Source organism: Trachurus trachurus (genome assembly GCF_905171665.1).
Source record: "Trachurus trachurus genome assembly, chromosome: 20".
Lineage (NCBI taxonomy): Eukaryota > Metazoa > Chordata > Actinopteri > Carangiformes > Carangidae > Trachurus > Trachurus trachurus.
The window spans coordinates 6596111-6612269 of NC_139911.1; the positions used below are offsets into that span (position 1 = coordinate 6596111).

The 16159-nt window shown below is 41.0% G+C and overlaps 2 protein-coding genes across 2 annotated transcripts in view; one reads left to right on the forward strand and one right to left on the reverse strand.

Annotated features, from left to right (window-relative positions):
- Window positions 1–5717, reverse strand: part of prkdc (protein kinase, DNA-activated, catalytic subunit) — a 39541-nt gene extending 33824 nt beyond the window's left edge. The window contains exons 1-16 of the mRNA XM_083995889.1: window positions 5551–5717; window positions 4437–4513; window positions 4226–4330; window positions 3932–4006; window positions 3724–3832; window positions 3514–3626; window positions 3267–3366; window positions 3134–3189; window positions 2573–2603; window positions 2309–2466; window positions 1688–1834; window positions 1413–1577; window positions 1165–1333; window positions 1001–1050; window positions 423–533; window positions 56–205 (exon numbers count right to left, since the gene is read on the reverse strand). Of these exons, the coding sequence (XP_083852015.1) occupies window positions 56–205; window positions 423–533; window positions 1001–1050; window positions 1165–1333; window positions 1413–1577; window positions 1688–1834; window positions 2309–2466; window positions 2573–2603; window positions 3134–3189; window positions 3267–3366; window positions 3514–3626; window positions 3724–3832; window positions 3932–4006; window positions 4226–4330; window positions 4437–4513; window positions 5551–5698 (1764 nt within the window). The 5' untranslated portion in view covers window positions 5699–5717. The remainder of the gene's footprint in view (window positions 1–55; window positions 206–422; window positions 534–1000; window positions 1051–1164; window positions 1334–1412; window positions 1578–1687; window positions 1835–2308; window positions 2467–2572; window positions 2604–3133; window positions 3190–3266; window positions 3367–3513; window positions 3627–3723; window positions 3833–3931; window positions 4007–4225; window positions 4331–4436; window positions 4514–5550) is intronic.
- Window positions 5718–9437: 3720 nt separating this feature from the next.
- The window catches only part of arhgap29a (Rho GTPase activating protein 29a), a 36268-nt gene continuing 29546 nt past the window's right edge, over window positions 9438–16159 (forward strand). The window contains exons 1-2 of the mRNA XM_083995865.1: window positions 9438–9686; window positions 10598–10987. Coding sequence (XP_083851991.1) covers window positions 10711–10987 — 277 coding nt within the window. The 5' untranslated portion in view covers window positions 9438–9686; window positions 10598–10710. The remainder of the gene's footprint in view (window positions 9687–10597; window positions 10988–16159) is intronic.

Sequence of the window (16159 nt, forward strand, 5' to 3'; positions counted from 1 at the left end):
GGAAAGGAGTCTGGGGTGTGTGTCAAAATACTGTAAGAGCGCAGGTAGGCCTCACCTCCTCTCCTGTTGCCACTTTCTGCACAGACAAATCCAGTTTCTCCATAATTCTGACAATCGACTTCACCAACTCGTCGTAAAGGAGGCGGCTCAGAGCCAAAAGGGAGGAGTTGTGACTTTCAAAAGCTCCGTCCAGAAAACCAGAGCCCTGCAGAGAGGACACAGAATGAAATGCACATTCACTTTTTCATCTAAAACAACATTCACAGCCTCGCTCTGTTAGCGAAGGTGAGACATGGAGGATTCAAGAATATACTGGGAGTATTTTTGAAAATAGTTGTGAAGAGAAAAGCTACATGAAACAGAAGGTTGTAATTAAACATGCAAATTCTCTGCCCCCTGAGGCCTGATGAGACTTCACCAACCTTCATCTGATCACAGTCCAGCAGGCCTTTGAAGAGGCCGAGGTAGTTGTGACTCGCTGGGACTTTCCACTTCCCAACGCGAACCTGAGACTCATTTTCACCGTCTTTGTTCTGGGAAGAGGAGGACAGGAGGGGGACACGACGTCTTCTATCAGTAACATCGAAAAAAAGACTTTTACTTTAGATTTTCCTTCCTAATACCTGAACTCAAACTGCATCTTTTTGACTAGTTTTATTGTCAGTAAAAAAAATAAATAAACATGTGCTACACTGATACCATCCCTCCACACTGCCCTGCCTTTATACTGCTGAGACTATCAGACATTTTGCTAACAGCTAACGTTTACAGGAAGTCAAATTTTTGCCACCAACAACAGCAGCTGCAGGTGCAACTTCCTGTTTAGGCTGCTGTTGTTTTAGAGCAGCAAAAAAAGACCTGATTTCCATGAGAATGAATGTTTTATCCAGGTGTTAAACTATAAAGTTTATTAACAAAGTATGTTTTATTGGTTTGGTTCCTATGCTACCTGTTTAGTACTGTAATCAGTAACAAGAACAACACAAAACATGAATCTGACCTCAGAAAGCAGCAGGGGCTTTGAACACACTCGAATCAAGCTCTGGTGAACTGCAAACAGAAGCAGAGTGAATCTTTTATCAGATGTTGTGTCGCATCTGATCTCTGGAAACAAGTTTTCCTACAGTATCATCACACATCTTTGATCCGTGAGGACCAACGTACCGACGGAGCTGATGAAGCTCCACAGCACCGGGCCTTTCGAGGCCGTGGCCACCAGAACCTTCAGGATGGACTTGCAACAGGCGCCCTGCATCCTCTCGCTGTACTGAGGGTAGCTGTCGATCTGCACCACCAGCAGGCGCTCCAGCAGCGGCGTGTACACTTCAGGGACCTGCAAATCGCAAAAAGTTCAGATGAGATTAACGATGAAGATGCAGTGAGAGGTGAGAATCAAATCTGAAGTTTGTGACCTTGTCCAGGTGAATGAGGACGCTGGCGATCGAGTCCAGGAAGCTGGGCAGCTGGTAGAAGCTCTCCTCCTCCCCGTCAGACTCGGTCAGGTACATCTGTTTACAGCGCTGGATCAGCTCCGTGTACATCAGGTCCACATCTTTAGGACAAACCTTCTTACACGGCTGCAGAGGAAAGAATAAGGGACACATGAAACACTGCAGAGACACAGTGTTTTTGTGCATTAATTAACATTTAAATTTCAGACTTTTGCAACAACTGGAACTGAACATACAGCTGCAAAGAATCCGTATCCCCGTATGGCGATGGACAGCTCTTTGTGCGTCGAGTCCATGGTCTTGATGATGCCGCAGAACTTCTGCATGAAGAACTTCAGTTTGCCTTTGTGCTCCTCGATATTTTCAGCCACCAGCATCGCAACCTGAAATATATTCAGAAATGCATTGGTCAGTTGTCGATAATTAATTTAACATCACAAAATTGGACACTACTAGATGCACAAAACACATATAATATAAAGGGTAACACTTTATAATAAGTATACACTGTTAAGCATTAGATAAGCATCAATAAATACTACATTTAAAAATCATTCATAACACATTGAATATTCATGTGTTATGAAAGATGAATTTAGTATTTATTGATGCTTCATAACACATGAATACTCATTAGTATGTAGTTTATAAACACAGTTAAAATGTTTTACTCATCATTGATAAGTACTAACTGTATTTATAAACTACATACTAATGAGTATTCATGCATTATAAATGAAGAATTTAGTATTTATTAATGCTTAACTAATGCTTAATAGTGTGTACTTATTATAAAGTGTTACCAAAGAAAGACATTACAGAATAAAAAAAGAAATTAAATTAATAAATTTATTCACCTGTTTGAGGAAGGCCTCCAGTGCAAAGTAACTCGTCTTCTTCATCTCAGCGTTGATGTGGCGACAGAGTTTGGACATGACGTCAAACAGGGTCTTGTACTGGTCCATCAGACAGCTGCTGAACTGAACCGCATGTCGGGCAAATAATCTGAGTCCAGCTGTTTACGACACGAGAGAGAGAGAGAAAGAGAAAGTAAAACATGGAGTTAGTTTCCAGAGAGAGAGTCACTGTTCACTGTGACTCTGGAGAAGTGGAGGCCTTACCCAACGTCACAGCGTATCGACTCATCTCCATCTGCAACAGAGATAGAAAAATAAATAGCTGCATAAGCGACACGATGATAATATGATATAATGCATAAAAACTAAATGAATATCAGTCAATTTCAATGTGGAAGTAGAGACTAATCTCCAGTGTGTCTTTCTTTCTGGGCTTGTTTAATACATACATTACATTTTTACCCTGTTATTCTAATGATGTTTTTATATATCATTTTCTTTTTAAAGCCTCACTAACCACTGTTTTGTGTGAATGAGCTCTATTTGTTGTATGTGTGTGTGTGTATGTGTGTGTGTGTGCAGACCGTTGTTGTAGTTAGGTCGCCACACACTGATGCTTTTAAACAAATGAAGTTCCTGACAGATGAATAAAGTTATTTGAACTTGAAATTGCAAATTTGAATAAGCTAAAACCACACTGCAGTGACGGTTACAATGAGCTCAAGTCAGTTGGTGCCAAAGACAATAAGAGTGTGACAGACACACACTCCTTCTCATTACCATTATCTTTTATTCATTCTGTATTTTCTTTCTTTTTCTCTTTACCTGAGGACTGATGGCCTTCAGCGCGTACTGAAAAATCTCCTTCAACGTCTCTGGATCTGCAAGTCAGAGTCAAACTGTGACCCACTGATCGTACAGACAGAGAGCCGGGAATGTTGGTTTTAAATACACGCACCTTCCTCCATGGTTTTAGAGAAGTTGACCATTAGAGCCGTGATTCCTCTCAAACATCCAGCAACAACTAAAAGTTTTGGTTCCTTAGTTGAAGAAGTCATCTGGAAAAAACACACACACAAGTAATATTTTCAGATATCAGGATGTACCAAAAAAAAAAACGTTGGATTAGTCGTTTTTGCCCAAACACTGACCACCACCACCAGCCACAGGATAAATAATCCGACCCCATCATCTGTCAAACACACCTGCTCCTTCAGCTCCAACAGGTAGGTTTTGTAGAGTTTGTCCGAGTTATTGGTCATCTCACTGGGGTGAACATCTGCAAGAACTCCCAGCAGCTCGTAGATTTTTCCGAGCACTGTTCCCAAAGAACGGAAACATTGGAAGAAACGTTAGAAGCTATATATTTCTTTTTAAAGTGTTAAACCAGAGCTTGGCCGTCAGAGAGGACTCACCTGAGTCTGGTAGTTTACTCTTCTGACAAAGCTCGCCATAGAATCTGTTAAATATTTCACCGATTTTAAAATCTGCAGCGACGCTGGAGGCCTTAGTCGTCTGGAGAACCTGAGGAGGATGCAACAAGAATGAGTTCAGAGAATTTAATTTGATTTTAATGAATGAAGCAGCTCCTGATTTATAAAGAAAAGACACACCACCACCAACCTTAATGAGGAGCTCCAGCACCGGAGACCGAATCCTGGCCAGTCTGTCCTTTGTATATACAGCCATGCATGTTTGCTGCGTCCACATAGAAAATAGAAAGACAATGAATTACATGATGCATCTCTATATGTAATGACGTTTCCTTCACCTTCAGTGTGCTACTTATGAAAAGCAAAAAGATTTATGTACTAGCTGCAGTTTAAAAACTCAACATAATAAAAAACAACCAGTGTAGAGCAGCTATTTAGTCTAATTAAAATTTAATATTTATCCTCGTAGAACTAGAGGACTTACTTTTATGTCGATGGCGTACGTGTTCTCCCAGCCTTTGACTCGTGGTGTAACTCTGTCCAGGAACGTCCCCAGAAACAACACGATGTCAATTCGGGTGTCGCGGAACTGGTAAACAAAACAGATGTTTTTGTTTAACACACAAACTTCTTAGTTCATTGATTTATTATTATTATTATTATTATTATTATTAAAGATATTCATAGATACACACATCGTCTGAGGGCAGGGACTTCCTGAGGAAGTTGAGCAGCCCGAAGTCTTTGGAGAACAACAAGGACGTCTGTAAAACTGAAACATGAGTCACAACATGGAAATGTTAATATTTGTTTCTGCATAATTCTGAAAAAAGGTGGTCTGAATATGAATCAATACACATAATCATTTTGCTTATCAAGAAAAAACAGCAAATATTCTGTGGTTTCAAGCTGTGAGAATTTAATTAAACTTTTATTTTCACAGGCAGTATGAAATTGAATTTTCATGTTTTAATCAGTCGGTACAATCCATTAACATTTTGTTGTCTAAAAAAACAATCAATTGAGAAATTATAAAAATATATTTATAAATCATCAATAGTTATTTTCCATTATTCTCAGTTTTTCTCACTAGTTGCAGCCTTAATTCTCATAGTCTGTGTCAAAACAATAAGAAAACAAGGAGAAATCAACTTTCCAATATCAATGTGAAAATCAAAACATGAAGGAAAGTCATTTTAAGAGAAATAAAACACGCCAAGCAAAGGTAAAACCACAAAAACTACTTATTAGTAGGCTATCAATAAATGTGTGTAAAGTCTCCATTATTGATCTTTTGCTAAGATGAGACTGAGACAAACCCTGAAGGAGGATGTGTAAGTGAAGGATGCTGAGGGAGAAACATGGCAGGTGTTTGTATTACTCTTATAAGATACAGAATAAGATGTGATGTGCAAAAAAAATGAATGAATCCGACACATGTTTTGAACATTGTGTTGTTCAACTCCCAGTGAATGCACAGGCTTTGATTTGACCGGTGGAGTCACATGGAGGAGAAGATGATCCGCCCACCAAGGAGTTTTGGCGGAAGAGGCTGATGGATGGGACACAGGTAAAACTGAATAAAAATAAAAACGTATCCAAAGTTATTGAAACGCTTTCTGCACGCCGAACTGATAAACATCTTCTACTGGTCCCTAAAAAGCCTCATGCAACTCTGTGTTTACCAATCATCACCAATGCAAACACTGATCAACTTAAATGATCGGATTGTTAACGGAGTTTGGCGCGGAGTCAATAAAAAAAACCCATGAGAGGCTTTTTTTCAGAGGAGCATCGCTGTCTTCTTACCCAGGTCATTCTCGGTGGAGGACAGCATGCACTCCTGCCCCAAGTCACCGACTAAATCGTGGCCCCTGAGAGCCCCGGCTCGGCTGTCCTCGTCTGAAAGTGATTCATGAAGTTTGAGCAGCAGTCCTTGGATCCCGCTGGAAGACATGATGATGAGCACCGCGGCGACGCAGCAGAGCTCAGGCCGCTGCACAGGCACACAACACCGGCCCTTTAACCTCCGGACATGCACGGACAAGACCCTCAACTTTGCGCTGGATGAACCTCTGACTGACGAACCGGTGCACACAGACAATCACAAACACAAACCCTCCCCACGTCGGTTGTGCAAATCTGAGAACCGGATCTACGCTGCGAGGGTTTCAAAATAAAAGCCCCCTGATAATAATGACGCTCTTTTGGGAAAAATTACAAGGTAGAAATGCATAACAAAAAATGGGAAAAACTTACTTTTGAGTGAATGTATACTAAGTAGTTGCTGTTAAATTAATTTTTAGTAGTTTTACATCCTTTTTTGTTGTAGTTTTTTGTTCTTTTGTTTTATTTTATTTTATTTTTCTTGTGCTTGGTTTTTTTTTTTTTTTTTTTGATTTTGGGCCCCATAAAAATACATCACAAAGGTAGGTTAATGATTTAATATTGAAAAGAAAATACCACAATTATCTATCAACATGTAGGCTACATGCAGCATCATGAAAACACTGCTAAACTAGTGTTAAATATGATTATTTTTCATTAAATGTCATCATGTGATCATGTAAAGCGTCATTTAAAGTGGACAGACTATGGTGTCAGGTGCAGGTGTTTGAGTTTCTCATAAATTCAATAATTAATCAAACTTGACCATTGATTATTTTTTATTTATAGGCTATAACATTCTGTTCTTTTTTATCTGGACTCAATACATTGTTTTCACACAACATTAACAGCATGTAATGGTAGTGATCCAAGATACTGGTATATCAATATCATAAACACTTAAAATATGAAAGCACTAGATAAGTAGGCTATAATCAGCATCAAACTTAGTCTCTTTATTGTGAAAGTGTTCACCGGAAGTCTCACTCTGCTGTGTTCTCTGCTCAATAATGCTTTGTTGTGTTTAATATGTTGCAGTTCGTTAATTGGACCACTAGGGGGAACTGAACACTAATGAATTGACACCTGAAGGAGACTGCTTGAAAAAGTAATAAAATATCACATTAATGTTGCATTCAAGTGCATTAAATACAGTTTGGACACTCGTGGGGCAACATTTTCTGAATCTAATACATGTGTTAATGTGAAATAGATTAAATTAGAGTAAAATAAAGATGCAACATTACAGTAGGGAAACCAGCACTGACCTGAAACATGCATCCTATAGAAAGGTCAAAGGTTAGATGAGTTGAGTTGAGATATTAGTGCTGAATTTGTGTTTGTTTATCATTAGCAATCATCTCCATAAAACTGATAGAGGGTCAAATAAGCAGATTATGTAGATTTTAAATCTTATTAGCTCATTAGCCGCCCTTGCCCTGGCGTGACTCTTGTCTTTGTGAAGCCGATTATAATCAGTTTTTGTTGAAACAGGAGAGGAGTTGATTAAGCTGTGAGGTTTGTTTTGAAGCTGTTGATGGACTAAATTATAATATGTTACCTATTTACAAACTTCTGGCAGACAGATTTAGAGACATGTCTGGAAATGTTAGTTACTTTAAATTGTATTTTTACTACAGATGAATTCTATGTTTCCAATGTGTCAAACTGTTAACTTTTACAGATAGGCCTAATGCTCTATCTTGAGGGCTTTAGCATGTGCAGAAATGCATTCAATGGCCCAACAAAACTAGAAATAAGCGGGACAAATTGCATCTTTCATTATGGAAAGCTTTTGGTGCCTTGTTTGCATGGATAAGCTGTAATGTGCACTGTTGATTTTCCTCCATGTGTCTCCAACAGATGACTTCCTACAGTTACCTTGGTGAAGGTGGCTTTGGTTGCGTTGCCAAATGTGAGGACACTCGAAACAAGAAATCAGCAGCGGTTAAAATATGCAAAAACCACCCCACCACAGTCTTTCATTAGGGGGCCGACTACAAAGAAGTAGTTAAAGATGGATCATATTTGATTACCATGCAGTGACTGAAGCTTTCATGTCGCCCCCAGCTGGAGGTCCTGAGGAGCCTGCAGAGTCTAGATCCAGACACATCCTGCAAGGAATTTATTTATCTTAATCCTGTGGTTTTATTGAGTTAGAGTGATTTTTTTTTTTTTTTTACAGTGTTGAATGATTAACAATAAAAATGCCAGATGCACTTACTTAGCTCCACTTGGCAGGTTGACAGCAGCTGGACACAGGTGTAAAGCAAGTAATGTGTTTTTAAAGGAAGTGAGTGGCAACTGAATGAACTGCCTGAAACTCTCTCTCTCTCTCTCTCTCTCTCTCTCTCTCTCTCTCTCTCTCTCTCTCTCTCTCTCTCTTTTTTTTTTAAAGCTTTTTTTCTAGAATTGGTAACACTGGGCAAACTTATATATTTTTTCTTTGCAATATGTAGTCACACTTCATTGCAATGAACAGCTGATTTATATGACTGCACTACATTAACACTACCAGCAGGTGTCAGTAAAGTGCACAGTGACTTTAGGTCTCCAGCACTGAGTCACTTTTAGTGCAAAATAAAAGGTTTGGCCAGAGATGAAAAGTCAGTTTTGTGTATAAATCAAAAGTACTTTAGTAGAGTATCCACATGCAAAGCAAACCATATTGGTTCTGGTGTAAAAGACTGATTTTTTTGTTTTTATTTTAGTAGTTAAAACTTGTTTACATTTGGATGTATGTCTCCTCATCACTTACTCCTGTAGGATAAGGATAGGATAAGTGGGAAAAAGCAGGTTGATTAAATAAAAAAAACTCTGAATAATCACCCTGTGAATGTTAAAGATTGTAGTTAATTTCTATTCCTAATGTCAAAGAGAGATTTGCTGTCTTAGATCTAGGTAGGATGGGATTCTTCATTAGGACAGACAGAGTGACGTCTCCATGTCCAAAGGTTTTCTTCCTGCTCCAAAGAAAAACAAAGTGCAGATCAGAGCAGTGCAAAGTGAGTGTGGTCAATAAGGCCTTTATATAAACCGCAGAGATTTACAACCCAAGCAAACGCAGTGATCTGCTGTCTCAGTAAAAGGCTGTAAAAAGGCTCAAGTCCATCAGACTGGTGCCGGAAGTGGGGAGAGTTAGTGTTCAGAATAAAAGTCCAACACGTGCCTTTAGTTTTATGACTTTTTATGATTATGTAGCATGCATGGCACATGTGTTTACATTTTAATGATAATGGAAAAACAAATAAAACAGACAGATAGATAGATAGATAGATAGATAGATAGATAGATAGATAGATAGATAGATAGATAGATAGATAGATAGATAGATAGATAGATAATCAAATAAACTACTTTATTTGTCCCGGAAGGGAAATTTGTCTTGGGCAAGTGGCGTCTTATCAGCTGCTTTGTACTTGTAATAGCTATACATAGGCCTACACAATACATACACTACAGTAGTAACAATGGCACACATATCCAAGAAAGGATAGATAGATAGATAGATAGATAGATAGATAGATAGATAGATAGATAGATATATAGATAGATAGATAGATAGATAGATAGATAGATAGATAGATAGATAGATAGATAGATAGATAGATAGATAGATAGATAGATAGATAGTCTACCACTACACAACACATTGACATCCAACAGGTTGTTGTGAAATCTTATCATCCAGGACATTTATTTTGAAGGGCACAACAGGAAGTTCATCATTTTTTATTGTAGGGAGCTTGTTCTTTTTTAAAACTCCAGACACCTGTTGTTAAGGGAGGACTCATACACTCATACACACTCACACACTCACGTACACGCAGACACACATTCAATCACAGGCTCCGGCCAACATCACATGGAGAGAGGAGCCGAGCTGAGGCCGAGCAGCGGAGCGGACCTCGGGACTCAGCTGCTGCTGCGGGACAAACGCGCCGCGCTGCGTCTTTCTGTGGATTAATCTTTTTTGTCCTTTTTCCCTGACTTTTTCCGCTTCGGGATTTCTTTTTTTTTTCTACGTTCAGCTGCGATGTTTCAGGACCCGGCGGCAGGTATGTTTGTCTGTGGTTGTGTCTAAGAAGTAACTTAGGTAACTGTGTCCACAAGTAGTAAAAACAGTTGCTGGAAAATAGTTTTATAAACTTTTTTGTCATAAAGAGAGAACCGATCATCTCCGTGTTTTTTCCTCCGTGCGACGGATTTCACCCGGATTGCTTTTATTTTCAGGTTACCACTGTCCTACTGCCTTGTTTGCCCGCTAATATCTTATTTTTATTGCTCGGATCTTTTTCCTGGCTCTAATCACATTAAATCGGTGTCCATCCAAAACATGTTGTTTTTATCAGACCTCCATGAAATCCACACTTTTCTTCAGGTTTCCCCTTTCGATCAAAGCGCGAGCAGTGACCGCAGTCCATCAGCAAACCAGATCCACTAAAATCCAGATTTTTAAGAGAAACATTGCTGGAGCCGAATAAACAAGCCAACTCTAATGATCCTACAATCATAACTGGCATTAACTTGATTTTATTCTAATTAGCAAATAAGAAGTCGTCATAATAATGGGTTTTTAATAAGAAGTTTGTTGTGTGTTGTGCTGTTTTTTTTTTAAAAGGCTACAGGGCATCAATGACCAGACTCTTATCTCTGTGGACACTAAACCATGTCCTTAAAATGTAGAATAAACATTTACACAGGGTAACTAGCCTATATAATAGACTATGAGTTATTACAGAGGTAAATCAGAAGTCTGAAGTGCTGTCCTATCACATGTGGTTGTGTTTTTATTATTACTGAGAAGTATTAAATAATACAGCAGCTACTTGATAAGAATATGACCTATGACAGTCAGTACAGTATTTCTTGTTATTGTCTCAATCTCACCTGTTTAATAAACTGTCATGAAACAACCACTCATGTCATATTGGAGCATTAATTAAGACTCTCCTCTTTCACCCCGCAGCCTCCTCCTCCTCCTCCATCCCTGTGGCCGTGCAGTTGTGGGTCTAAGAACAGAGCTGAACAGTGGGATAACACACACATCACCAGGCCTGAGGGCCACCACAGCAGAGAGACATGTTGGCTGCCATGCTGCGCCAGAGCACAGGCGGAGGCTCAGGTGGAGGTGGAGGCAGTGGAGGCAGTGGATCCAAACTCACTCTGGGTATCTCCCGCCTGTCCAGCTCCAGCCTGGGCTCCACCGGCCCGCCCAGGGTCTCCAAGAGCGGCTCTGTGAACTCAGACAGCCCGGATATCCCCACCTCGGACCCAAACTACATCATGCAGCTGGTCAGCGACGTGCGCAAGTTTGCTGATGTGCTTCTGCAACTCAAAGAAGTGTTCAACTCCAAAGGTATGCTGCTGACACACACACAGAGAGAGTACTACTAACTTTCTGCAGTGTTGGTTGTTCTTTCACACACACACAGAGAGAGAGCACGGGGGAGAGAGTACTAAAGGGATAGTTCACTCAGAATTGAAATTTCACTCATTATCTACTCATCCTCATGTGGACTAAAGGCTGGGAGAAGTTTCAGAGTCCTCCGTGCCTTCTCTGAGTTACAGCGGGGGCTTCGTGCAGCACTGCATGTCCATATGATGGTTGCAAATGGATACCACTTTTCTTCGTAACAAAAAGACACACCAAAAAACATAGTCGACATGGGGGTGAGTAGATAATGAGTGCAATTTCAATTTTGGGTGAACTATCCTTTAACTTTCTGCAGTGTTGGTTGTTCTTTTGAGGTCAATGATGTGTCACACTGGGCTTGATAAAGCTTCAGCTGTACCCACACTAACAGGTTTTATACAAACTTTGAACTGTATCCGAGGAAACCTGTCACCTGTCAGTGATTTGTTGCGACAACAGCCGCCCCTGTGGATGCATGCGGGCTTTCACCGAATCACACATGCGAGTGCTTCCCCGTACTGAGGGTGCCGTCGTCTCGTCTCCCTGATTCTTGTGATGACACGATCACATCAGTGCGGTTAGACTCTGCCCGCCCGCCCGCCCGCCCTTCTTTGAAATGTGTTTCTGGCTCACAAACGAGATGTGTACTTACTTCCTAGAGGCGAAAATAAAACAAAACAAAACAAAACAAAAAACCCGTTGGAATAGCGTGAGCACTGCCAAAGGGATTTGTAACGGAATGTAGTTTCCCAGTCGACTCTTGTGCACACAACTGTTGCTTTCACCACAATGTACACAGCCCCAGACCTATCTACCTGTTTTGTCCGGCGGCTGCAGCCTTGGCTGCGCGGTCAGTCAACCGGCCTTATCTCTCTATCTCTGCTCGGGTTCCTGAACTCACCGTTTCACCTCCTGTAAAGTAGAAAACGATGTGTATTTAACAGGCTGATCAACTAAACTGTCGATTAATGACGAGGAGGAGTTGTGTCTCTGAATCTCTTTACATTCCAGCAGGATCTTTTGACGCCCGGGCGTTGTAGACAGAATAAAAACGCTCACTAAGCCGCTAATTACAGTATTGGGCTTTTGATTTGACAGTGATGAAATGGGACAATTTCCAAGGGAAGTGTAGAGACAAGCCTGTGTGTGTGTGTGTGTGTGTGACTGTGGACATTCCTGGCTTGGTATTTATTGGTGTGGGTTGGTTCCAGATTTGATTGGGTCCAAATAAGATGAGCTGGAGTTGCATGTGGTGGTGGACCATGTGGTGATCAGCACTGTGACATGACACCCAGGCCTCGGGGCGGGGGGGAAAGGAATTCCAGCCCCCTTTTATTGTCTGGAGAGGTCAGTGGAGGTGCTTGACCCGGCTGGACAGGCCGGCGGGAATAGAGAGCAGGACTTGCAGCAGGCACTTTTTTTTTTTTTTTTTAAGCTTGAGAGACTTTTCAGTGACCTGTCAACGTGCCACAGATCAAAGCAGAAAATCGTCACATGTCTACAACTTTATGGAGCAGAAGAAATGATTTAAATAAGAAATATAAACTTTTTTTTTTCTTTTTTTTAAACTTTTTTTTTCACGTTTTTTTGCACAAAACATAGGTAGCATCAGTATAATAGACAAAAATAGGTATGGCTACAATATGATGTGGCTAAATAGTACAAATGCTTGCCAAGGTGTGCCCTTATAAACACAAAAGAAACATCAAAAAGAAAAAGAAAAAACAAAAGCATATGCACATATACTGTACGTCTAAACACGTGTTATCTCGAGTACACATGTTCGCTTACAACCATATGACTAAATAATCATCTACATATTCATATACAAATGCACACATACATATGAACACTCGTGAACACAACATGGGGGAACCGTGGGTTGCGAGTAGGTCATATGTAAGAAATATACACTTTGAGCTGCATTTCCATTGTGTGATCAAACAAATCCAACACTAAGAAACTGGTTTATTATCCATGTTCCCTCCAGATTATATTTGCATACGCTGTGTCATAAATTTAAAAATGGACTTGAGGTCACTCGGTGAGTGTCGGCCCAGTCTGCTGCACGTCACACACACATAATTTGCAGGTCCAGTAAACGCAGGATTCAATTATGCAAATGCAGTTCCTTTTAAGATGGCAACACGTGACTTTAAAGCAGAGTATTCCCATCAGACGGCTTATTTCGGTTAAATACAGGAAAGGGCAGATTTCAGTTGGAGGGGTGGGAAGAAACAACAGCAGAGCATTGTTGTGTCTCACAGTCAAAGTCTTGTGACTCTTTTTTTTTCTCACATGCTGTTGTTTTTCTGACACCGAAACAAACACGAGTGTGAAAAGAAGCTTTTATTTTGGCGGTCAGACCCTCGGTGGTTTGTATAGGCTATACCTGTTGTCAATAAACATCTTCAAAGTGTCATTGTTGAGGCCCAGCCAGGACTTCAGCAGAGCATGTTAACAGATTATTGGGGGGCACTGACTTGTGGTGTGATGGGCTTGGATTTAACCTCCCACCCTACCCCCCCCTCCTCTAATTTATGGCCATATTGTCTCTGCAGCTCCAGTTCACAATAGTTCAGACCTCTCATTACCCCTGGCCGCTCACTGAAGCCAAAGGACGGCCTTGTTTTGTTTTTTTTCTTCCTCCTCTTCTTCTTGTTCTTTTCTTTTCCCATAGTCAGGAGCAATATTCAGCTTAGAGGTCCGTGCCCCTCTCTACGTGGCCTACATTCACAGTCAACGATGTGAGTCTGACACCCATTGTTCCCAGGAGGCATCTCTCTGGGCTAGCACGCTGCTGCTGCTGCTGCTAACTGGCAGCTTCTGCAGAAATTATACTTTCCCAAGTCAAGAATAGCTGTGGCCTGTGGGATTGGTCCCTTGAGTGAGTGAGTGAGGGGGGGGTTCTTCAGCCAATTCCCTTTTAAAATGTTTTATTTATAAAAAAAAGAAGAAGTTTATTTGTCTAGCAACGCACGTCAACCTTAAATGGAAGTCGTTACGTGGGGGCTTCTCTGCTGTGGTCACAGTCAATGACGCATGAGTGAGTTTTTTTACTAAGAAGACGAAGAAGAAGAAGGAGAAGAAGCTGGGTTGCGTGTGTCTTCATTGTTGTCAGGCTGGAGGTTGTTGAGGATCTGTCACAGCGTCTCTCCATCGCAGATATTCATTCACGTCGTTCTCTCTCCAAAAGGTCGTGACCTCCTCCGGTAGCCACTTGCGAAGGATGTAATGTAAGTAATTGGAGGGGGATTATTGTCTTGAAGGTTTTTGCGGGGGTCACTGAGGACGTTTGGAGACCAGAGGAGCCGTGGAGGTTGGTCCCTTTGGCCTTTTGTGTCAGGAGGACGGTGGAGCAGGGGCCTCCGGAGCTCCCCGTCGTAAGATTATTAGCGTGACAAACACTTGGCCTCTGCCTTTTTTTGTTTTGTTTTGTTTTATTTTTTTTGTCCAACAAATCTGTGCACAGCTCTCGGTTGTTGTGAGTTTCATCATCTATTTTTGGAGTGAGGGTGTATCTGATTGGGACAGGTGTGTCGTCAGTGTTGGGTTCACTTCACGCAGAACAACTTGCCCCAGTTTTTTTCTTTTTGTGCGTCAGCTGCTTAAGAATGAAAACTGTCTGCACCGGCGCTGCATGCGATTGACTGTGTGAAGCTGAGCGGAACAGGGTGTTAACAGGAAAGCTTTCTGAATTGAATGCTACACTTAATGTTTACAGTGAGCAATTATCTGACCTGTATAGCATCTGGATCTGCCCCTCTCTGCAGCCAGTCACACAAGGTTTTAACGTCTTATGTTTTAAGAAGGAGGCAGATCTTGCAGGACTCCTGTTGGGCGGCTACATGCTTCCTTTTTTTCAGCAGAGATCTGGAGCTGCTTACGTGGTCATGATGCATCAGCGCCCTGTTAATTTGCACCTGCCAGTGACAGTGTGTTATTCTCCTGTGTGCTGATGTATTGTCGCCACTCAATCATTTACAGCTGACAACGTGTGACATTAATATGTTTTTTTTTTTTGCTTTAATGGCAAATAGCAAAACAGCAGATGAATTTCAAACTGTCCTTGTCCATGGCCTTATACCCTGTAGTTCATTCTGCCTCTGAAACCCGATACACTCTCAAATATTGCACAATTTCAATCAATTTTTCCATTCGGCATGTGCAAATCTGTGTTTTTATTACAACTGCATCACCATTAGTCACAGTTTTAATTTCTCAGTGTTAATGTGTGACTCGTGTTCCCCCGGCTCCTCAGATCAGCTGTGTCTTGGCTCTGTGAGTCATAACCAATGAGTCATAACTAGAGGATCTCTTCTTCTCACAGTCAAACGTGTGCTTCTGGGCTTTTCAATGATTAACAGGTGCCGACTAAAAATGTTCCACAGGTGTTGTGTAATGCACAATGACATACTGTAATGCACCTGACCGCTTGGTAAGTGGCTAGAAAACAAACATGTTTTTAGAAAAACAGTTAAAGTTTCAAACTTCATTTGTCTGGTTTCGTTTTTGTGCCTTTTAGTGGAGCTGTGCTGTAACGATGTGGGAGAATAAGTGTCTGTTCTTCCGTGTGTGATGCTCGAGCTTTGTGGGAAACTGATTTCGGTCTGGGTCCTCAGAGAAAGCCTAAATGCTATTTTAGTGCTTTGTGTTCTAAATCACCCCTTGTGAAATACCAGCCTAAAATTAGCCCTACTTGGGCTTTTCACTAACCATTCCAGACTTCCTTAATAGCTGTAACTGTGCTCTGTTTAGACAGTCTGTCCCACTGGGTCTGGGATCCACTGTAAAGCACTGCAAGCTTCATCTTGCCTCCAAAAAGTTCCTTTTATGGTTCTTTTTTTTTAATGTGCCCATATTTAAAGCCTCTGTAAATTATCCCGCACACAAGACAACCGGCCTTCCTTTGCTGTAAAGCCATCTCTTATAGATCAGGTTACACCGACGGTTTGGAAACCTGGTCCCTAAATTACATTTTCCAAAGATCTTGATTTAACAGTGTGCTTATCTTTCCCGCTAAGCTGCCTCACAGGATTTATTACATTACCTTAATTGTTTTGGGTGATCCTTGTTTAATAGCACAGGGCATTGTTTTAGCATTAGTCGACATGC